The sequence below is a fragment of the Rissa tridactyla genome, chromosome 21 (assembly GCF_028500815.1).
Source record: "Rissa tridactyla isolate bRisTri1 chromosome 21, bRisTri1.patW.cur.20221130, whole genome shotgun sequence".
Taxonomy (NCBI): Eukaryota; Metazoa; Chordata; class Aves; order Charadriiformes; family Laridae; genus Rissa; species Rissa tridactyla.
In genome coordinates, this window is record NC_071486.1 from 401,536 (window position 1) to 425,339 (window position 23,804).

Genomic DNA, 23,804 nt, shown 5'->3' on the forward strand with positions numbered 1-23,804 from the left:
TGTACACCCATGTACCTGTCTCCCAACACCAACTATGAGCTTCTGTAAATATTAATTTAAATATTAATTTGCAATGGGGATGTTGGCTGCAGGATATGAATGTTCTTTCTGCCAGGAGAGATTTGAAACGTTTGTTGCTGAAACATCACCGGCACATGGTTGTGGGTGTTATTAGAACACGTTGACATCACCACCAGTGCCAGAGTCAAGACCCTCTTCTGAGGGGATTTGGAGATTAATCTAATGTCCAAAGTTTTCCAAGTGACTACCGGTTCAAGGGAAACATGACATGGAAGGTCACCACAATGGGTCTGCTCCGGGAATGCCCTTCCCCCGCCTCAGCCTGAGTCTCTTATGCCCATGAAGAGTGTGTGAAAACCAGTGCCACCAGAGCCCTTGGTTGCATAGACCCAACCTTTGCTTCTGAAGGTTCAGCTGCCTGCAAGCACCACTGCTGCTTGGGCCACCTGGCCTGGGGCCACCTCAGACAGTGCTGAAAGGTCCACAAGCCCCACCCCCTCGGCCAACAACTCCCAGTGAAATACCATATGGCACATGAGAAATGCAAAATGCTCCAAGAAGTTGCTCACAGAACTCTTGGGCTTCGTATAAGGCTCAGGATGGCAGGATGATTTATCTGCTTTATCTGTGTTGAATCGACACAGAGGTATCTGCTCTTAGTGCACTGTGAGGCCCCCCAGGTGTCTCCAAAGTTGGGTGAGGAGGGAGAGCGTGGGCCAGCTGGGATCTCATGTTCTTCCTGCAGAAACTGAATAGTAAGAGCAAATTTTAGTAAGAAATAAGCTGTTTCAGACAACCCGAGGGATGCTAGGCTTTGAATAAAATCAGAGGGCTGAGTATCAGGGCATGTCTGGTTGGGACATGCCTAATGCCTGTCGTATTAGGACTGGTTTCAAGAGCCACCGCAGCAGGGGCAAGAGAGGCTGCTGTAGCCAGTTGTGTTCCATTTGCCCCCTGAGCATGGTTGCCCAGCCCGTAGGCTCCCATCCAGGGTCCAAGGTGACTAAGCAGAGACCTCCTGCCTTTCCCCAGCAGCCTTGGCCCTTTGGAACAACCTCTCTGGGCTGTTATTCCCCTCTCAGAGCCCCCCTCAGCCCCTGGTAGTTCAGACAGGTCTTTCTTCCCAGCAGTGCACCCATGCCCAGTCTTGGCTCCTTCACTCCTCTTCTCCCTCACCAGCTGTTTTTAGGATACCTGCCCTCATCCCCCTGGAGCAGGGCCCCTTTTCTGAGCCTTCCCCAGATCCACTTCTGAGGCTCAGGTTCCCTTCCCAGCCTCTCATCAGACCCAAATTCCTGTCCCAGACACAAACTGTGTACAGGAGGGACCAAGACAGTGGCCTACCACTCCTGTCTCTTTCTTAAAAAAAAGCAAAAACCTGCTAGATCTGACAAGACCTGGGTTCAGGATTGGAGAGGGGGAAACAATTTCTGACCTGTAGGACTCCTCCATCCAATGTTCCTGACTACACCAGTCAAACCCACAGCTTATCTGCCATCCGCCAGGCACAGTGAGAGTAAATACGTTCAAAGGAAGGCTGCTGCTGGGAAAATAAGCATTTCATGGGATGGAGCTTAAAGTGCCCCTCCAGCCAAGGGAGCCTGGATACTCATTCTCATGGTCACAGACTGCCTAGGGCTTCTGGACCATCTTTACACAGATGACTTTAATTAAACAGGCTTTTTGGGAGGCCCAACTTTGAGAACTGGCAGAGAGTATCAGAAAATAAGAGATGTGCATTGGGAAAACAGCACAATCCCTTGTGGCAGATCTGTGTTGGCAACACCTCTCCCCCTGAGCCAGACGGGTATCCCGCTCGCCAGCTCAGGAAGGTGGGACCAGCTGCGGTTGGGCTTCATCACATCTCACCTGATCAGAGAAACTGGAAAAGGATTAGCTAAGCCACAGGCAGCAAATTAGTGGGAACTGGTAGACACAGCAAACGGTGGGGCAAGATGCTGTGGATCTTTCCCCATTAGGATAATAACACCTGCACAGAGTCATCTCTAGCTGCACACTCAGAAGTGCTTTCCAGAGAGAGTTTACTCACTGTCAGTGCTTGCGCTGCACTGGCAAGAACAACACCAGCGTGGGAAGGCAAAGTCATCTTCCCTAGGGTAACAGCAAAGTCCTAGCAAAGGACCTAGGCGTCCTGGCTCCACTTGCCACATTAAGGTGTTTCCATACCTCATTCAGGGCTCTGCAATGACACGACCGGTACGTGGAAGCACCAGTCACCAGGAGGGGAAGTATTTGGGACAGACTGTGTGCAAGATGAAAAGCTCCAGGAGAGAGGTTTCTATAACAAAAAGCAAGCAGCAAAACCACAGTATCTTCTGTAGGTGTCACATCAGTGAACCCACCTCACCCATCCTGTTCTTTCTGTGCTTACAAGAATTCAGAGTACAGCCATAACGGATCAATCAAGGTCCCCTACTGTCGCTTTTCCATGTTGTGCCCCTAAGGCTGGGTCCAACTCTGCAAACCAGGGGCCGCAGTCTCTGGAAGCAAAAGTTTCAGAAGCATCCCATGCGATGGAGACCTCTTCCTTGTTTGAGCTACCTGGTTAAAGGACGGGCACAGGGTACCTCTCAGAATGACCCTGATCACAGATCATCAACAGGCTGCATTAAAATGGGCCCTCAGATGGAGGGGACAGGAGGTGGTTATTCCCCGAGGTAGTTATTCTCTGCAGAGAGCTATTCTCCAAGAGGACAGGCACAAGCCAGCTCTGATTCACGTCAGCACTGCACCAAGCCCTGTCTATATCTCTAGCTTGGGCACTTGAAAGTGTGGAGGGCACGTGCAAAAAAAGATGATGATTTGCACTTTCTCCTCTTTATACAGAAACTGTACAGCGGAGAACCCTTGGGCACGGTGAAGGCCCAAGAACCATTACTGGTAACTAAGCCCAGCACGGCTGTGAGGCACAGCCCTGCCTCCTGAGTGGAGGGGGACATTTCTGAAGACACACAGTGTGTCTTATGAGACTGTACCACTCCTGTGTCTCACACTGGTGAAAGCGTGACCTGCTTTCATCCTGGGTCTCCAAGCTGTGCTGCTCCCTCAAGGGAGAAGCCAGTGCTTGCAGACTCTTACAATTCTCCTTCTAGCTCATGTTAAGAGATGCTCTTCTGTAGCCACCCTCTCTCTCTACTCAAGCAGGGAAAAGGTCCATAAAGATAAATGAGACCTGATTTGGAAAACAGGAGTGGCACAGTGTGGACAGTCTCTATGTCTTAAGATAAAGAGCTAAGATGGTTTTCACTGGTACTACCACAACTTCTCCAAATGTAGTTACTAACCTCAGGCCCAGAGGTCTGCGTTTGAGAGAGATTTTTTTTCCTCTTTTTCAAATATCTGAGTCATTTTCCACAAGTTTATGAGACTCTTGTGTATTCGTTGCCAAAAAATTAGCCAGCCTGGAACACCCATAGGTCACCCACAGCATGGTTTCCAAGCATTACTGGTCAGGTCATCTGAGACCCAGTGTACTCGTGGTGCCAGAGACTATTTTTTTCCAGTCAGAAGGGGAAGCGGGTTTATGGCACATCATGACAGTTCATGAGTTACCGGATTTGTATGGCACTTCGTGGGATATTAACTATCTGCTTTGCAAGTTGGCAACACATGCTAAGCAGGCAGGACAGCTGAAAAGGGGGGTGAAAATGGGAGCCAACAGGATTGGGGTGGAACAGACAGCTGTACTAGACAGAAGGGGATTGTGTGCTGATTATTTTCTTGCTCTTTCAGATATTTGCATTTGATGTCCATGTTCGTCATTCTGGGATTCAGGCAGGATTTGAAGGGAAAGTATACATCTCTTAAGACAAGATGACACAGGAGAGGAAAAGCAGACTCCTCAATACGCAAGTCTTTTCCAAGACTTGCAACAGAAGCAGCCAAACTAAGTAGAAGCTGAGAACAATTGTTTGAGTGTAGCTCTACCAGTAGGACTTACCATGCAATTCAAGGAATGAGTTGGCCAAACAAGAGGGACAGAAGGGGATGCTTCTAGCCACTGTGGACAGAGAGAGGTTGGTATTTAGTGGCTGCACAGCACCAAGTTAGAGATGAAATGTAGCAAAAAACCTGATGCGTGGATTCAGGGGAGTCTCTGAAATAGGAAGCAAAAAACAGTGATTAATAAACTCCAGTTGTCTCCAGAGGTGGCAGCTGTCTTGCCTTTTGAGCATTGGAGAGATAGGATGCACGCACCCAAGCCTTGGTAGCACTTGGAATTGCACTGCTGGGTCCTTTTGTTGCGCCGCTGGGGTCCAAGCTGGGGTCCCAGGCATGTGGCATGTTCAGAGCTGTACTGAAGTCCCTCTGCTGAGGATGCCGGAGAATGCAGGCAGCCAGACACTCCTCAGGCTCTGCAAGATGCGTGCTGTGCGGACATGGTACCGGCTGGGAAGTTTGCAGCAAGTTTAGGAGTCTCTAACAGCAGGACATCAACTTGTACATACACGCTCCAGGGGAGGAAAGTCCAGGCAGAAAGAAACTCCAATACACGTTGTCACTCGGAGAAAGAGGGAAAGTTATTCCTCCTTTTTACTGGGGGATGATGCAAAGGGAAGTAGGAGTCTCCTGGCCAGAATGATCAGAGAGTCCGTGGCACAGTCAGGGCACGAACCGTCCAGAGTACCTTGCCCCCAGGAAAGCCTGTTCCACATTGGAGCCCTCTTGCACTGCACATGCATCCAGCATCCCTTCCCACACAGCTTTTTTTGTGGCAGCCTGAACAAAGGATTACACCTCCAGGGAGAGGAAGCAGCAGCTCTCTGTTAACATGGCCTGCTCTCACATCTGTCTCTAGAAAACCAGAAACAAGGAAGGAGAAACACTGGCCAGGGGTCACGAAGACCATGCTTACACTGCTCTCCTTCTGTGGGCCTCCCCTGCTCTTCCCTTCTGATCTGGATAAGGTGAGGCTCTGTCTTCAGGCAAGAAGCCTTCTCAAACCTGCCAACCCATGAACTTCAGGCATGCAGGATTTTCCACGGCAGGGGTGGTGTCACCCACAAAAGACATGTGGTGGTGCAGGAACTAGCAATGGGAGGACACTAATTTTAACTAACCTGGATGAGACATACTGGCTCTCAGGAAACCTAAGTTACTGAAGTTCCAGTCCTTCACAGGACAGACAGCACACAAAAAAACGACTAGATTCAGGGAAGTTTAGGTGAGATGGGAGGGTCAGAGTGTTCCCCTGTGGGTAATCTCCAAGAGGTTGTTGCCATTGCCCTATGTGATCCACCCCAAAACCTTGAGAAGGCTCCAAGGAGACCTTATAGCATCCTTCCAGTCCCTAAAGGGGGCCTACAGGTAGGATGCAGAGGGATTCTTTGTCAGGGAGTGTAATGATAGGACGAGGGGTAACAGCCTCAAACTGAAAGAGGGGAGATTTAGATTGGATATCAGGAAGAGATTCTTTACTACGAGGGTGGTGAGGCACTGGAACAGGTTGCCCAGAGAAGTTGTCAATGCCCCATCCCTGGAAGTGTTCAAGGCCAGGCTGGATGAGGCTTTGAGCAGCCTGGTCCGGTGGGAGGTGTCCCTGCCCATGGTGCGGGGGCGGGTTGGAACTAGATGATCTTTAAGGTCCCTTCCAACCCGAACCATTCTGTGATTCTGTGAAGATGCAGTCCTGAGTTTTGGCAAATAATATTTCAAACACACTAACAAGGGTTCCTCCCGCAAACTCTAACACAGGGGCTGGGAAGATTGGCAGACCAGGTGGAGGTTTCCAGTCATTCAACATAACTCTGTGCCAAGGGCATTCGTAGGTCTAGGGCAGCCATTCCCTGTCACTTCATGCACTGACCCAAAGCTTGGCTGCTCCGGGTTGGGTTGCTGCAAATCACTGAATATCACTCATCAGGGACTTCATATGGTCTGGGCCACTCCTCCACAAGGAGGCATTCACTACAGGGATTCGGCATTTCCCGACCAGAGTTGTTCATGACTCACTCTGCCCCATGGATGCCAGCCAGCCTGAGGAGGCAAGTGTCAAATCCACCCAAATACCCCCATCCACATCAGACACACCTGTCCTTACAAACACCCCTCATCACAGGTCCTCTGAAGCTGCAGCCATGCCCGTGGGGCCAGAATCAGACCTGCCCTGCTCCCTGTCAGCTACAGGATGTGGAGGCATCACTGCCTGGAGCCTGAGCTGTCGGGAAGGAGACCTTGGCAAGGATCACTAGATGAATACAAAGAGAAATTTGGATTTCAAAATAAGAGAATACAAAGCTCTGGAGACTGAGCCTCCTACCAAGTGTGAGGGAGCTGCTTCCCAGCAGGCTTGCTTTATCTGGGAAGCATGTTGGGAAGCCCAGTGGGGAGGATTAGAGAGAACACGCACACCTGATGGCAATGCTCTGAGCCCTGCAAGGGGTGCCAAGGCTTTACGTAATGCTCTGATCCAGTTGTGATCCCCTGGCAGAGTATCTGGTTACCAGTGGTTTATAGGTGCAGTAATACAACATACCATGTGTATTCTGGAAGAGTCGTGTGTCAGTCTAATTAACGACTTTGTGGTTTGTGAGCACTTACCTAAAGCAGATGGGCACTGTGTCTGTTCCTCTGCCAGGCAGAAGGAGTCCAAGGTATTTCAAAGTGAGCAGGTGCTATAAATTATAATTACCAGGCTTGCAAAGCAAAGAGAAAAGAAAACTGATGGATTAAGAGATCAAGATAAACTCTTGGTTTTTCTTTTTCAAATACTTATGGAAAGTGATGAAAATGGCTGGCTCTTTCTGGAGTTTCTCGCAGATCAGCACTTTGGGAAAGTGCTTGGCGTGTGTCTGGCTCGTCTGGGTGGGTGCTGCACACAGCAGTTTGGAGGTGGAAGCGGGGATTAGTGCCAGCCAGAAGATCGTCAGAGTTTTTCCAGTATGGGTGGCTATATGGTGGCCACAGGACAATAATCACAGCTTTTCTCACCCGGCTTTGAGGCGAGGGGCTCCAGGAGAATAAGATTTCTAAGAAGTGGCCCAGTACTGCTTTCCCAAAGTTACCACCGTAGTTCAGCTCCACAATACCAGCCTGTGCTTTCAGCATGCTGATCTGATTTGTAGCCTATGGGCATGAATCCCAGAGCTCTGTGCATTTCCTTGGGGTTACCTCCTCCAGACTGGGGAGGAACTGTGTTAATAGCTACTTACTGTGACCTGAGAGACTTTGGGCCTCCCTGAGACAGTAGCAGGTTTTCGGACCCCGTAAGACACAGCAGCGTAGGCACAAAGCTTCCAGAGTCATATTTCTCTCTGCTGGATAAAGGCATCCACTCATTTATCTCCCACCCTGTTGTAGCTCACTTCTCCTCCCATAGAGCCTTATGGATGCATGTCACCCTATGCAGACCCCAGGCCCCAAGAGTATGGACATAGCTGGCACAGAGACGCTAACACACATAATGTCATCTAACGCCCCACAGTGGGACACCAGCAATGTGGGAGTGTCCAGCTGAGCTCACTTCCATGTGTCCGAGCAGCACCGTTTAGTCAAGAGAGAGAGAGATACACTGGGGGAGAAAATAATATCCTGGAAGTAGACACTTGCCTTCGGAGATGGATCACTCACAGCGCTGCTTGGTCCTCTCCATTCACAGCTGGAGAGGGACATACAGTTTGAAAGGAGGCATCTGAATCTAGTTGGGATGAGCTGTGATGCTCACCTGTGTATCAAACTTGATGTCCTCATTACGTCCTTGGTAGCTGGATCATGGCATGTGAATCAGGGTGTTAACCGCAGCTCTAGTCCATCTGTGCCTGCATGTGCAGGGATTTGCCCAGAAACCTCTAAACAACTGGTAACCCTGCTCCACAGAAGAGAGAGCATGTAAATCATAGTCCTTCAATACTAATATTTGGGATAAGAGGGAATTAGAAGTCTGGTGTCTTGGCTAAAGGTCTGCAAAGTCCATTCATAGAAGCACAGAATGGTTTACGTTGGAAGGGACCTTAAAGCCCACCCGGTGCCACCCCCTGCCCTGGGCAGGGACACCTCCCGCCAGCCCAGGTTGCTCCAAGCCCCGGCCAACCTGGCCTTGAACCCCTCCAGGGATGGGGCAGCCACAGCTTCTCTGGGCAACCTGGGCCAGGGGCCCACCCCCCTCACAGCCAAGAATTTCTTCCCCATATCCAATCTAAATCTCCCCTCTTTCAGTTTAAAATTGTTACCCCTCGTCCTATCACTACACTCCCTGATCCAGGGTCCCTCCCCAGCTTTCCTGGAGCCCCTTCAAGTACTGGAAGGCTCTGATAAGGCCTCCCTGGAGCCTTCTCCTCTCCAGGCTGAACACCTCCAACTCTCTCAGCCTGTCCTCACAGCAGAGGGGCTCCAGCCCTCTGGTCATCTTTGTGACCTCCTCTGGACCTGCTCCAACAGGTCCACGCCCTTCTGATGTTGGTGCCCCCAGAGCTGGAGGCAGCACTGCAGAATCCCCCCCTCACCCTGCTGGGGAGGCAGCCCAGGGTGTGGGGGGCTTTCTGAGCTGTGAGCGCACATTGCCAGCTCCTGTTGAGCTTCTCATGAACCAACACCCCCAAGTCCTTCTTCTCAGGGCTGCATTCAGTTGAATAAAGTAATTTCCAGATATTTCTGCCTCATCCAATCTGCCTTGCACCATCCTTGACCGTGGGATTTCCCCACAGCTGTTGCTGCCCAGCAGCCTCTAGCACGCTGAGCCCATACCCCGTTTCACCCTTGCATTTGCAAGCACAGAAACCAATTGTGGCATGAGACTTGGAGAATGGTTCCTGGCCACTTTTTGTCAAAGTGAAGCCTCAAGATCTTGCACCACGAGGTCGGGCTCTTCTTCCCTCCTTTCCTCAATGCACTTTGAGTTTTCTCTTGTCTCCTGGGCAAGATGTACGATAATGCTAGCAAGCACTGGCTTCAGTCCTTGTGGGCAGTTTGTTAGCCCTGTATCCCAAAAGGATCGATTCTCTTGCTGTTGGGCTTGATGGTATGTTCGCTAAAGCAAAAGGGTCCAGGAAAAAAACCCTGTGACTGTGTCTCCATCTGACTTCTGTCTCTTGGTGACTCCTCCTGTGTGCAGCACATCAGAGAAACAACTGCAGATAAGCAAGAGACTTTCCCTCCAAGTCAGCATGTGTGAGTCACCTAGAGCAAACCATTTCCTGCTACCTGGTGGCTAATGCACCCGGTACACAGTTAGCCATCACCACTGCAACTACACCCAGGCGGTGAGCAACAGCACAATAGGTCCCATTCCCTGGGATCCTGTCCTTGCTCTCATTTTAGTTCTCCTTTCTCCCTCACAGCCTTTGTTCACTGCATCCCTCTTGCTACTTTGCCACAAATCTGTGGTTCTCTGCAGAAATCAATCAGCAACAGTCTCCCTGAGGAAGACTCCAGTCCCACCAGCACTGGTCCTGCTAACATCATCTTCCCTTTTCAGGTGCTTATATGACAGCAGTGTCTGTCCTTTTTTCATCTGTCCTGCAGAAGGATTTGATGCCTTCATAAGCTGGTGGGATGCAACCTAGAGGACAAACTGTATCATACACATTGTTCTTAAACACATTGCAAGCATTTTCATGGTTTTTACAAATATCATTTCCCATTATAATTTGTTTTCACTTCAGCTTTACTTGACTCATAATCTCTAAGCACTAAATCAGCCTGACATGTACACTCCCTGCACGCAGGTTAGTTTTACCTCTAACTAAAATAATCCGGTTCCTCCAACCCATTGGTTCACTTCTCTGACATCCTTAGCAGGAACCTTTTGGAGTCTTATGGAAATGCAATAAAGACTATTTCATCCTCTGTCCCTCAAGGCAGGTAATTATTTTCATACATATGGCCGGAGATTAAAATGCAAAGAATGACTTATAGCAACTTGAGAACATGTGGACTTTGATGTAGACAAAGGAGGAAAGCTCTTCCCACCTGATCAGATTCTAACAAACTTATAAATTCTTATGACAGAAGGGAGAAAAAAATTACTTTGGAATCAGCATGGCCTGAAGAGCTCAGTCAATTCATTCCTCATTTCACTTCTTTGATCTATTTGAGATTTGACAGTTTGCTGTTAACAGCAATATTCTTCTCTATAAATCACATGTGGTGCAGTAAGGTGTAAGAACAGTGTTGTTTCCATTGGGTGTTTAGAGGATAAAAGCTATGGAAAAAACCAGAGATTTATAAAGTCAACATAATATAGCAGTGACTTACAATCGGTTGGCTTAGAACTTGTCTTGTGGCAAGACCACCTCAGTCCCGTAAGATGATTTATTGTTCTGGAGCACAATGAAGAAGAGGTCAGGAAGAGCTGTGAGGTCATTATTAATGGCGAATCTGAGGTTAGACTGAAAGAAAGCAACCGCAAGTACTTTATTGGTTATTGCTGCTGCTGAGAGCACAGGACATTGAATTTCACCTGTTACAGACCGCTTTGCAGCAGAAAGCATGTCTGTGGCAGGAAAGAAAGCCCAGAACAAGTTTCACAGCGCAGGCAGCATGCTAAAGAAGTCCCTTCCACTCTAGAGGACACTTGCTGCTCAAAACCTTCCTGCTTCATCTCTGAAATCCTCTCTTTTCCCTGAGGAACCTCTTCTCAGCAGGTGGCTCTGGAGAGGAGCAGAGCTAAGTCAGAGGAGTTTTGTCCCCATTCTTGTTTCCCAAAGTTCGGTCTTCATTTTGGCATTTCAAGTGTTTAATGGCATTTCTACAAAGAAGAAAATCTAGGAGGGGCCAAGAGTAGATATCTACCACATCCAAGTGAACACTGCAGTCAGGCATGCCACACGTCTGGCTGTACTGCAGGTAATTTCATGCAGGGATGTAGCCATGGTGTGGTGAGTCCTTGATGAAGTTTGGCTGCTCTTAGTGTTCCTCGCTGGCTGTATGGAAGCAGGAGCATCTCTGTCTCCACATGGCATGACCCTTCCTCCCAGGTGTACTGTGCACAAGCTGAGATTCACCTGAAAAATGGCAAGCGGTAGTTGTATAGTTGAGCCAGTGCACAGACAGTGAGGAAATGTTACAGCTGCATTTCCTTTCTTCGGATTCAGATGGGCTGATGTCCCTGGAAGGGACTGAGGCTCTCCTCCTCTATGGCCACATCTCATAATTTGGTTCAGGAATGAAAAAACAAATTCAGAGGAGTTACTGCTTTTTGGCATAGATTTTGAGCAGACAAGATTTTTCTGGTTCCACGTACCACAGTCATCCAACCTGCCGCTTGCTAGCTCTCTTCTCCATTTGACCCAATCTGAGCTGTCACTGAAGGTCTGTGCTTGTCACCAGGACTGGCAGCAATAGCTTGGCAATATCAGACCAGGTCTGAGAAGAAAAAGCGGCATTAAAATACAAATCCAAGATTCAGATTCTGGACTTGTTCCTCTGCTTACACTGGCCTGATCAAAATCCCCGGTCTGGGTTCAAGAGTATCCCAGACTGGAAAACAAAGTGCCTGGCTGGACCTTCCACAGTTTTCTCTGCCATTCAGCTTGTCTCCCCGTGTTCTTTATGGAGTGTTCCGCGGTACCTTTGAAGAGAACTAGCATTTTTACTGCAATGATGAGCAATAATACCTTTTTAAAAGCCATTGGCAAATCCACTTAGCAGAAAATGTATCACCCTCTTCTACAGGGGTGAAAACCATGGCTTGTTCACTGTGTTCTTGGTAGCCCCCAGCAAGCAGCTTCACTGCCTCCCTGTTGCAGCCCTCAAAGAGCAGCAGCGGGATCAGCCGCACTGGCATTTGGCATTACAACAGAGCAGCCTGGGCCAGGTTTGAAGTTGGAAAGTTGAGTGGCTGGGACCAGGAGGCTGGTGTCTCCGTGCTTCTGCTATAACAGGAGTGCTAGATCCTTCCCTCATGGTGGGAGATCCTAAGATACCACCAGGAAGGAAATCAAATGCTGAGTCACCCTCCATGGCCTCACTACACAACCTTCCTTCCCTTCAGGTAAGTTTCTGCTGTGGCCACATCTCCCTCAGGTAGACCAGGTGGATTTGTCTTCTCTAACTGTAGCCATCTAGGTATTACTCATCTCAGCTAGTCAGCAGTGGAAAATGATGAGCATCTCCAGAGGGTGAATAATCTCTGTTATCTCAGAGCCCTGTCTGGGGGGATGAGTCACTCCCTGGAGGACTCTGGTTTTCTCTTCTGGCTATGGAAAGGCCCTATTTCAAGTTCTGTGTGAATAAGGTTGGGTGAGATGTGTTTTTCCTACCCCTCTCCCCACCCCCCACTTTTATCTGGTGAAAACACATCACCAAGCTAACACACATCATCAGAGCTTGGGTACCAAAGCAGAGCTGCACACCTCTCCTCCCCCATGGCCCCGTGCACAGAACCCAGCCCACACTTGTGTAGCCCTCAGAGAAAGCTATCAGAGGAGATCATCTTGCGCAAAAATACAAGTGCAAGGAGCAGCTTACCCATTAACCAGAGAGGAATTTCTCTGCACTCCAGAGCTGGAGGGATTTGGATTTGTAACCATTGTTCTGGGGACAAGTCAGAAATGAGAAAGGCTTCTGACATGGATATTCTGTACATCACAGACATGATTTTTTTTCCTGTTGGTGGGAGGAACTCAGATGGTCAGATTAGAGCCTTTTCTGCTTAGCACTAAAAAAGCATGAAATGCAATGTGGTTATCCCACCGCGATGACCTCAATAGCTTTCATTGAGAGGAAAATTTAAAGACCACACACAAGCTGTTGAATGTGTCTTCCTCAAGGAACAGTTCTCTTTAGCAGTGACCCACTAAATCCCTGCCTCCATTTGTCCTTCATCCACTGCTCCACGGCTTTGAGCACTGAGATGTTGTGAGGTTTATGTAGGGGAAATTTCCATATGGCTCATGCTTATGAGTGTCCGTGTTGTGAAGGATCCCTGGATTCATGTCCCAGGAAGATGAGTGTGTCATGTTGTTTATCAGACTAACAGCTAAAAGTTTAGCAAACTTCAGTCACTCTAACTTATTTTATTGTGTGGCTGAACTGGCAAATAATACAGAAGAATAGGTGTCTGCATAAATTACGATCTTCTCCCAAGAATGGTGTCAGCAGATATTGAAACTACCCCTGACTGAGTCAGCTGCCTCATCTGTGTACACCGTGTGTAAAAAGCAGCAGTTTCATACCTTTACAGCTTTTGAAATTCTTTCCTGAAACGTGTAGAGAGTAGGCTCTTCAGCTCCCAGTGATTTTGAGTTGGGCCATCATGTTCATGATGATCCCCTGAGTCAATTCCTCTCTTGACACTTCACCTTCTAATTTTCACATTCATTGAGTGGTAGGCACCACTTGGAAGGGGGTGATGGTGAGTGACACCCTTGCTATGCCCCAGCACCTCCAGCATTCACCAGTTGATCTCCCGAGTGACGAGGTCATAGCACAGGATGGATGGCTTGAGCTGTATTTCAGCAGCTTGGCAGAGGTTATACCTACGTGGCTGTACCCATCATGTACTGTAGCCACCTCCGGACTTTTCTATATTGACTGCTAGCAATCCAGTGTGGCAACCAGGAACTCCATTTGGATAAACATCCAAGAGATCATTCACATCAAGCTGAAACTAGTGGTCGCTTATCTATATTGTTCCTGCCTTTCTCTGCCCACACAGCAATGATTGCAGTACCCACCTTTCAATGAGCAAATGTCCCTCGAAAGAGACTGACAAACACAGAAACTTAATTCCATCTTCATACCCCTCCCATATGCACTTTCAGTTCCCAGCTCAGGCTGTAACAGCTTTCAGGAGGAGACACACGCTATCTTGACTGCCCTTCTAGTGCCTAGAACATTGTAGACACTAAAGAAGTAATAATCACAGCTCACATCCACAATCCACACACACACACACTTGCATATGAGTCATATATTAAGTTCCAATGTGTTTTCCATTGACCTTTATTATGGGGACTCATGAACCTTAACTCACTCGCTTATACACACAAGTATCCAGGGTATGCTGCATTTCCCTAGTGACGACTCAATAGAGAAGATGGACAATGGGCCCCAGATGTTACGTACAGTAGATACAGCCACACAGCAGGGAAGATGGGGCCCAGATGTTACATACAGTAGATGTGTCAGTGCAAAAGGAAGATGGGTCCCAGATGTTACATGCATTGAATGTGTAAGCACTCCTGGTGAACCACAGAGAAGCTTCAGGTAACCTGGAGACAGGAACGCAAGTAAGAAATGAACAACGTATTTAAACTGGCACCCATCTATGCAGCATTTAGTCCTCTATGGAAGACACAGCCACGGCCCTTAATCTGCTCTCATCTGTAACTCTCTGCCTCTATCATAACCCTGTGGACTTCAAGGAGCTTCTCCCATGGCAGGGTAGATGGAAGCACAGTCAGTCTAGCAAGAGTCAGGGTTGAAAAGTGTAGAACTGTCTCACTTCATGAAGTAAGGCAGAGGAATCACTGGCTCTGTTGGTAGGATAAACATCAAGTTAATTTTTAGCCAAGTGATGTGGTAAACATAAAATTTTAGGAGCATCAGGAGCCAGCCCCGTGCACGCCAGGCTCTATCAGACATGGTGTCTTTGGCAGTAGAAGCTCAATGCCGTGATCTGTGAGGTACCTGCTAGCCCAGGCTGTAGATGGTCCAAGCAATCTGTCCCCTAACAGCCATCTGCAGTGCTAACTGCCCTCGAGGGGAGGCAGCTCCCTTCACAGCGCCTCGCAATGCCAGGCAAGGCTACTCTTCCCTTCATACAGAGGAAGGAGGAGGCAAAGGAAAGCCAAGCAACTTCTCCAGGGCCACACTGAGCCCGTGGCAGAGTAGGGGCACTGGCAGCTAGCTCCAAATACAGCCAGACAGACCATGTCCTGCTTTCATGACTCAGTGTTACACCTCCAAGGCAGCCCCTGCTGCCAGGTAGAGCAGAAGAGCTTTCCAGTGCCCTGCAGCTGTGGTGTGGCTCAAAAACTACTCTGTCTGGCCAATGAAGGAGCCCCTTAGCCAGAGAGGGGCCAGGGGAGGGTCCCCCAGACCCCTGTGTTGGCTCAGGGGCAAGTCGTGGCTGCCATGCTGTTTAAAACAGCCTGGTAACTTGTGGAGGGACCAAGCCAGAGGGCCTCAGACCCTGGTGAGATGGAGAGCTGTTGTGGACTCCTCTCCAGGACAACATCTGTCCAGCTGTGGGTCACACATGTTTAGTGAGAAGTGACGCACCACATGCATGATCATCAAGGCTCAAGGCTCTCAGCAAAGGCCAGTGTTTCTCCCCAGTATAGTCTATGAGCTATAAGGGTGAGGGTCATTTAATTTCTAAACCAAAGCTGGCTGCACTGAAGGTCATGGGGAATCCTATGGGTGCTCACCCAGCACAGGGAGGCACTCGAACACACCAGGGTACAGTCCAGCACCTCAAAAGGAGGAGGCTCCCACCCAAGCGTCCACCAAAACAAAATAACCACCAGTCTAGCAGTGACTGCCTGAGTTAAACGCCACAGATTGGACATCTGGAGCCCTATCTCCATGTCAGCTCACGAGTGGAGAGTGGATGGAGCAAGGCAGACATGAATGCCGTTGTGACACCCCTGCATGTCCCCACTACCAGACAGGGACTTTGCGATGCACCTGGCCTGGCCCTGGTCCCTGTGCAGTCAAGGTGTGAGCTGGCAGTTATGTCCCAGTACATGCTTGGCCCACAGGATCTGTCGAGGTGCCATGACCTGTTCAGAGCCTCTATCCCCAGAGAGCAGTGTGCCCTGTCCCTTATGTCCCCAAGAGCTGCTCTCCCTTCTCTTTCCCAGCTAGCTTGTGTGCTTGACAAACACCATGTTTCCCAGCAAATACTCAGGACCCACACTGCTTGGTGGGCCTTTGAGCCACTCTGCTTAGTCTCTGGCTGCTTTTTGTACCTTCGCCATTTCCCTGTGCCTGGCACCATGGGCAAGGGGGGCAATGCCAGGCGGCCAAGGAGAGGGCTGGTCGGGGAGTCGGCGCAGCGGTGGAGTGCAGCTGCCCAACTGTCAGCAGTTTCTGTAGCTGCACAGAGATTTTGGCAATCCTTCTTGCACGGTTCTGACCTGAGGGGTTTTGGAGGTGTCTGCAACTGGGGATAACAAAGCCCTCTTGTTTGTAGCAAAGGCACTTTGTGTGGAGTCTAGGTATTGCTCTGATTTCATTTCCTGAGCATCCCTCATGGAGGGCTTCCCAGAGGTACACGTCCCATTAAGTCAGAAGTGAAGACTCATTGGAGTCCAAACAGAGCCCTGCAAACTTTTCCAGCAGGTCCTGTTCCACAGCCAAGGGACTGGGAACACGTTTGTGTCTTCATTGACTGTCGGGGATGGTTTTCACAAGAGTTTTCAGTCTGGAAATGGAGCTAGGGAACTCTGGCGAGTCCTGTTTGAGGGCCGTGAACTCTTCTGTGGCAGGGGCAGACAGACCGGGTGTTGGAGCAGGTCTACAAGGCAATGTTTTACCTATTCAATAATGTGTCATTCATAGAATCATAGAATAGTTTGGGTTGGAAGGGACCTTTAAAGTCCATCTAGTCCAAACACCTGCAATAAGCAGGAATATCTTCAACTAGATCAGGTTGCTCAGAGCCTCATCCAACCTGACCTTAAATGTTTCCAGGCATGGGGCATCTCCTACCTCTCTGGGCAACCTGTACAACTGTCTCACCACCCTCATCATAAAATTTTCTTCTTGTAGTCTAAATCTACCCTCTTTTAATTTAAAACCACTACCCCTTGTCCTATTGCTACAGGCCCTGCTAAAAGGTCTGTCCCCATCTTTCTTATAAGCCCCCTCTAAGTACTGAAAGGCTGTGATAAGGTCTCCCTGGAGCCTTCTCTTCTCCAGGCTGAACAACCCCAAGTCAGTCATCCTGTCCTCATAGCAGAGGTGCTCCAGCCATCTGAGCATCTTTGTGGCCTCCTCTGGACCTGCTCCAACAGGTCAACTCTCCCACTGTATCTGCAGTACGTTATGACCACAAGGACATGATAGGCAGAGTAGAAATTGAACCATTTCCCACTTTCGAGGTCAGCACTGAAGTCCGCAGCTGCCTTTCTCCTGTCCCGTTTGGTAACAGTTGATGGAAGAAGCCCTTGCTCCTCGCCTGGGTGAATTTGGGCAGGCTCAGGGACCCAGAACCTCCTGCCCCTGTGTGTCCAAGCCCCATTGGGTGCTGTGCCCAGCAGAAAGAGCAGCACGTGTGGAGCTGGCTTGTGGGGCAGTGTGGCAGAGGGAGAGCCAGGCTGGCATGGAGTGCCTTCAAGCAGGATGTTTTGCACATCTCCAGAGCCGTCCTCCCTCGCTGTGCCCTCAGCTCCTTGCACGGCGAGTTCCCCGGGAGCTCACAAGCCAGGTACTGACTCAGTGCGTCTGGGAGTCTTGCCTGACAAAGGCGCTGAGGTGTTGGCCCCAGTCATTAGTAAGTTATCGGAGGAGTTTAGCTGCAGTGACATCATCTCCTTCTTATGTTACTACAAGGAACTTAGATCCTATTATGGGATAGGAGGTAACTCAATCGAGCCTTTAAAGATAAACTCAGACAGGAAGAGAGACATGATTGCCCGAAGGCACCAATTAGATGTTTCTGGTGAGATCAGCTCTGCGCAGCCGACACACATGCACACTGGGGCCGGGGAAGACAGCAAGCATCTCTCCCCGAGGATGGGGTGGTCTCAGGGAGGGGTGGGCAACCAGCTCTTTCTCCCACTGCTGCCGGGTCAGTCAGTCGTCACTCCTTCGAGGGTCGCAGCGCGCTCTCCAGACTGTCCTTTCTTTATGCCCCATATTCTGCTGCTGGCAGATAGTCAAGATGCAGGGGAGCTCCCTGGTTTGAAGAGGGAACAACCCAGCCCAGTACCACTCGATGCTGCCTACAATCTTTGGTGGCAAGTTTTCTCCAACTTTATCAAGGCAAATAATAGCCCAGTGTCCTGTTGTGACTGGGGTGGGGCCAGTGGGGGAACATCACAGAGTCCATACTGCAGGCCAGCTACTGCATGTAGTTTGTCTAAGGCATCCAGACAGCCGGCTATTATTGGCTCTGGGTGCAAGGGAGGGAGAACAGCAGCAAAAGTCAGGATGTTTCCTGACAGCATGGCACTGTGCATTTTATTGGTTTCCAGGCTGCAGCTCCCCTTGTAAATACTCCCTAGCCAGACGGACCTGGAAAGATACGGGTAAAGTTGCTTCTGCTGGTCACAGCCTGAGATTTGCACCACATCTGTTAGGGAACAGAGAGACTGTTTCTGGTTAGCCACTGCTGCACACTTCTGCCAGTCATGTTACAGACAGCAGGATGCATGTACTTACAGATGTCTAGGAAACGCACTTGTACATCCTCTGAAATGCTCTGACGCAGTTCTTGGAACAAGACAGTTCTTAGAAACTGCTGGGTCTGTGGCACAGGAAATCAAAGATCTCGGATTATAGCTTGATCTGTCAGAATTAATACAAAACTTATGACAGGCTTGCTGCACTGGCAACTGCTCATAGCCCCACCACCACCTGGATGTCCCGAGTGGCTGTATTGATTGCATTGGCTTGTCTTCCGCACACTGTGAAGGAGTAATCTCCCACTTTTGGCCTTTTCTCATTAGAAAAGGACTTCCTCCCTGCTTGGTTCCTTCTAGGAATGTTTTTGAACCTAGCATCCTGCAAGAAGGCAGGCAGTTCCTCCCAACAGACAATGCCCAAAGCAATGAAGTGGTTCTTCAAAGGCACCCTGGGCTCCTAACCCTGCACCCACACAAAACCTGACACTGCCCCGCCCAAGGAAAGGCTTCCCTTTCCCACCCCACACAGGTTCCTTTGGCTCCCCAGAGCTGCCACTGGCTACAGCAGCACCAAAGGCACCAGCTGGTGGGGCTCAGACAATCTTGCATTTGATGCTGACTTGCTCCTCTCACCACGGCTCAGCTGAGGCATGGACATCTGCTCAGGGAACAAAGATGACATAGGCCATGCCTCAGAACAAAAGCCAAGGGACTTTTGATGCTCTTCCCAGGCAGGTCCCTCTCTCCCCGTCCCTGTAGTCCTTAAAGCAGAAAACGCAGTAAAATCTGAGGTGATTCCAGGCACTTTTAGGACTGTTGGCTAAGTGTCATGTTGAAGTCATATAAAAGCCCCATAGCCATCAGCAGTAGATGCAGTCCTAAAGCCAGAAGCTGAGACCTTCAAGCAGCTGGTGATTTTCATATGCATTCTTGAATCCCCCACTTAAAGTCAGCTCCTTTTGCCTGCAACAGACAGGATGATGCTCTGCGGTGTCTTGCTTGAGCCTGTGAAGTCACTTAGAAATCTTGTCCGTGCAGACATCTGGAGACCACTGTGTGTCTTATCCGCTCTCCAGACCTACAGCACTGCTTGACGGCAGGTGTGAGATGAAGTCCTGCTCCTAAGCCACCCAGCAGCTCCATGAAAGAGGCATCTTCCTCTGTAAGCAATAAATAGGTTAATGCTTTTAAGAAAAACTAACTGAGTGATTTGGTGAAATAAAGATTAAAACATCTCCATGGAAGGTGAGGAGCCAGCCCCAGCCTGCACCGTCCCATTTACCCACTAATCAGCCCAATTATCTTAGGTATAAATCATAACACAAAACACTTACGGAGCCAGAGTCACACACTGAAGAAAGGAGAGAACTGTTGGGTTGGTTTTTGTTTAGTATAATTGATATAATTGCTAACAACGCCGTGCCAAGAACTTCAGCGTTTCTCCTTCCAGAAGAGAGTGGAGAGCTGTCTGAAAGCCATAGCAATTAGCAATCCCCACATGCACAGCTTTTATTAGAAAGAATGCACCTCTATTCCAGAAAGAGCCGGCAGCTCCCTGAGGAGAAATTAAACAACCCGGAGACCATTTGGTACCAGGAACGCAGCCATCACTTAGTCCATATTCCCTGTTCCTTTGTCGATGCTGCAAAGGCACATAAGGAATCCTGCCTGTCACGCTGCGTGTGAAATGCCTTCGCCTGGATACTTCCTTGCTCCTAATTTTGACTATACTGGCTCCAGATAGGTGCATATTGCTGTGCCGTGGTCCAAGCAGGCTGCTGTTTCCGGGGTTGCTCAGGCCCTTGTCCAGCTTGTGGTACCCAGCAGAAAGTCTCCCTTTCGCTCCACTGAGGAATCTGGCTGGGGTCTGGTTGTCACGCTCTGGAGCAGATTAAGGCAGCAATTACATGGCTGGAGCTCACCAACACTCCCCGAGCACGCTGCTCTCCAGACAGTGTCTCATGGACATTGACCACACTCATCACAACATGCCACACTGCCACTGGGCAGCCCCTGCGGAGGCGAGGGGAGAGAAGACTTGGGGTTCATTTTAGTCTCGCAGAGGTGACCCCTCGTTGACGGCAGGGTGTGGAGACATGGGGCAGAGCCTGGCTTGGAGCTGCAGCATGTCCAAAGCCACGCAGGAGCATTAACAAACTCAGATGAATCTCAACTCTTGCCCCTGTACTAACCATAGGGATTCACAAAGACAGGGAGGTGTCCGAGTACCTCAAAAAAAATCCACCAAGGACCCATGCTACTCACTGGCACTTCTCCCATACCTATGGACCATGGATGTAAAAAAGTGCCTTTCCTGACCATATGCTAAATAGCCATGGAGCAAATCCACCAGCATTAATGGTTTCCCATTCAACCTGATCTAGTTGAAGATGTCCCTGCTCACTGCAGGGGGGTTGGACTAGGTGGCCTTTAAAGGTCCCTTCCAACCCAACGCATTCTATAATTCTAACCAGGGCACCATCACGCTGAGGCCAAACACCGTCGTGGCTCACGTCTGTGGCTTCACCACAAGTTCATGAACAGAGTGGGACACAAAGTTCAGACAGTCACGGGGCCCGGGTCCACCTCGCTCCCTTGCCACAAACCATCCCTGTCTTGGGCAGGTCAGCCTGGTGTACCAGCCCTTGGCTCTGTTTTAGCGTCTCCATTTCTGAAAGCTTAATTTGGTTTTGAAAAATGATAAATATTCTCAGCGGATATTTTCATTGTCTGTTCTTTAATTAATTAAACTTGAAACAGAGCATTCACTTTAAAACAATTTTCAGTAAACATATAGGGATTTGGATGAAAGAATGTCTCTGAGAAAAGTAAGCAGTACTTTTTTTTTTTTTTTTGAAAAACAGATTATGATGCCAAAAACTAACAGAATTCTTATGCTGAAGAAGGAATGGAAAAATTAAGCAAAGATTGACATTTTCCACACAAGTTTTAATTTTGGTCAAAAAGTTCTTGTTTGTCCCAAAACATTTTGATGAAAATTTTCAAATAGAGTCTTTAATCTTACCCAGGGCTGCTGCAGGATTTGTTTTTCTGCTCTTTATTCTTTGGATTTGTCTTCTCAGGAAGATGCTATGCTCTGATTTGTTTGTAGTCTTGGTAACAGGAGGTAAATTGAGGCAGAGCTTGCAACACACCCACCCTCTACAAGAGGAAAACGTACACTCTCTTGTGTCGGCCCTCTGAGCACAGACGCAAATCCTGCGGCAACTGAGATGAGCTGTGGGTGCGATGTGCTTTTGTCATCCACAGAGGAATCAACAGAGATGGCTGAAAAACTCTCAGCTGAGCAGCCTTGCACCAAAAAACGCCACTTTGCAGCAATGAAAGCGTATTGCACTTTGGAAAAATACATTAATGTGGCAAAATGGGAGTAATGAAATAGTTATTTAGTCCACCTTGGGGTGTCATTTCAGTTTGAAGTGATGTAGCAAGACTTGTGCACTGCATTTAAAGGACAGTTGTCCAAGGGAGATCTCAGGAAGGTTTGACTGCACTGCTCAACGTTACAGAGCTCCATCTTTGTCCATCCAGGTCAGAACAACCAGTGCAGAAAATGCTTTTCTCTGTGGCACAGGAAAAGGTTTGTTTTCCAGGACCATCCAAGAATTTCACCCAGGAACACCACCCTTTCCCCACTCTAGAGACCACAGCTCCGCTTGCACCTGGGGTCTTCCCCGCTCCGTGCATCTGATGGGGCATTTGGTCTCCTCCTGCAGACTAGAAGTTTATTGGAGGGTATTAGGAAGTACAGGTACAAGGTTTGGTTTGGAAGTACAGGTTTGTGAACTAGGAAATGTTATCTGTGCTCTTCAGACACGGGTCTGGTGCCAGGGGGGAACAGTGTCTGGGGATCAGCTCCAGTGCTCAACTTTCATCAAAAATATTACTTTATGAACTCAAAAATACTAATTTCTATACCACATTACCTTACGGAGGATCGTTGATTTGAGGGCTGGGCCATGACAGTTCTGTTAGAACTTCCTTCTCTTGTACTTTGATAAGAGGCAAAGGGCTTTCTCCTTGCAATTTGAATTCAGAGATCTTTCTCTTAGATAGCTTGGAAAAATAAATTAAGCCCTGTTGGCTGTGGATGGAAATCAGAATTTCCTTTCTTCTTGGAATAATTGGTTCCTGGTATTTCATCCAAATTTGAAGTGTATTGCTCTTATATTTTGATTTTAAAATCTACAGATAACACATTGTATTATACACATCCTGCTCACTATTGTTTAAATAAGAGACTTTAAGACAGATGATTCCCAAACCTGGTTTTTTAACCTTTTTTTTTTTTTCATAATAAGCTTAATATTTTTTGGCTTCTCATTCTCTTTTGGAACAAAAACAAGTCTTAAAAATTAAAGTTTCTCACCAAATTAAACCTTAAATTCAACTGCCTTAAGGTTTCCATGATAATTAAAAAAAAAAAGGAATTGGCAAACCAAGGAGAAAGAAAGGCCTGAACATGTGCGATACAGAGAGCACAGGCTTTAATTCCTGCGCCATGACACATGGTCTGACTCGTTCGCGGTGCTTTTGCAGGTAGCTCTGACTGTTCGGATCAAACACGGGACCCCAAGCAGAGCTGCCACATATTTCACGTTTCCAGACAAATCCTTTTCTCCCGGCATGGGGCTTTGGCCACACGGTTTGGCTGTCCTGCACGTCCCGCAGCCGTGGGTCTGGGTGGGCGGTGGGGTACCCCAAATGAGCTTGTGCCTCCGTAACTCGGCTCAGGCCGATCCACAGCAAGCCCGGCCCCAGGGGATGCAGCTTTGATGCTCATTTTTAAGGGGGGTGCCTGCAAGCCACATCTGGCCAGTGTCCGTCTGGTGGGTCCGTGTGAAAGGCCTTACCCCAACCACTTTGTTTAAGAAGCTGCCATCAGTCGGCAGCACTAAATGGCCATCAAGAAGGGAACTCGCAGTGGTCAAACATCTCCAAGCACAGGCAGGAGCCTTGCACTGAGACCTCCTTATGCTAATCACTATTTACAGCCTAATTCAATCTCCCTGGCCATCAATCCATCCCGCCTCAGCATCAAAACTCCCTTTGCATAACACTGCGGGCACGTAAAGCAATGCTAGATCCGTCTCTCACTTATCCCCACCCTGTTTCTTTCCCACTCAGACGCCTGGATGCAAACCTTATCTCTGTGGTGCCCGAGAAGAGCTTTGAGGGGCTGCTCTCCTTGCGTCACCTGTGGCTGGATGATAATGCCCTGACGGAGATCCCTGTCCGAGCTCTGAACCACCTGCCAGCGCTGCAAGCCATGACCCTGGCTCTCAACCAGATCTGGCACATTCCCGATTACGCCTTCCAGAACCTCAGCAGCCTCGTGGTGCTGTAAGCCTTCTCCGCTTGTTACTCCCTCGCAGCCGTGGCATCCTCCGGCTGGGACAAGGTGCTGACCGTGCCTGGCAAAAGGGATCCTCCTCCCGTGGGAAGACCTGCCGGTCGCTCCCCAGGAGCAGCTTTTTGCTGCAAGGGTGGCAGGTTTTGTTCACGAGA

General features: G+C 49.0%; 1 protein-coding gene across 1 annotated transcript in view; it reads left to right on the plus strand.

The window, feature by feature from the left end:
• LGR6 (leucine rich repeat containing G protein-coupled receptor 6) overlaps positions 1–23,804 on the plus strand; it is a 149,610-nt gene that overhangs the window by 78,355 nt on the left and 47,451 nt on the right. Inside the window, exon 5 of the mRNA XM_054181275.1 lies at positions 23,424–23,639. Coding sequence (XP_054037250.1) covers positions 23,424–23,639 — 216 coding nt within the window. The remainder of the gene's footprint in view (positions 1–23,423; positions 23,640–23,804) is intronic.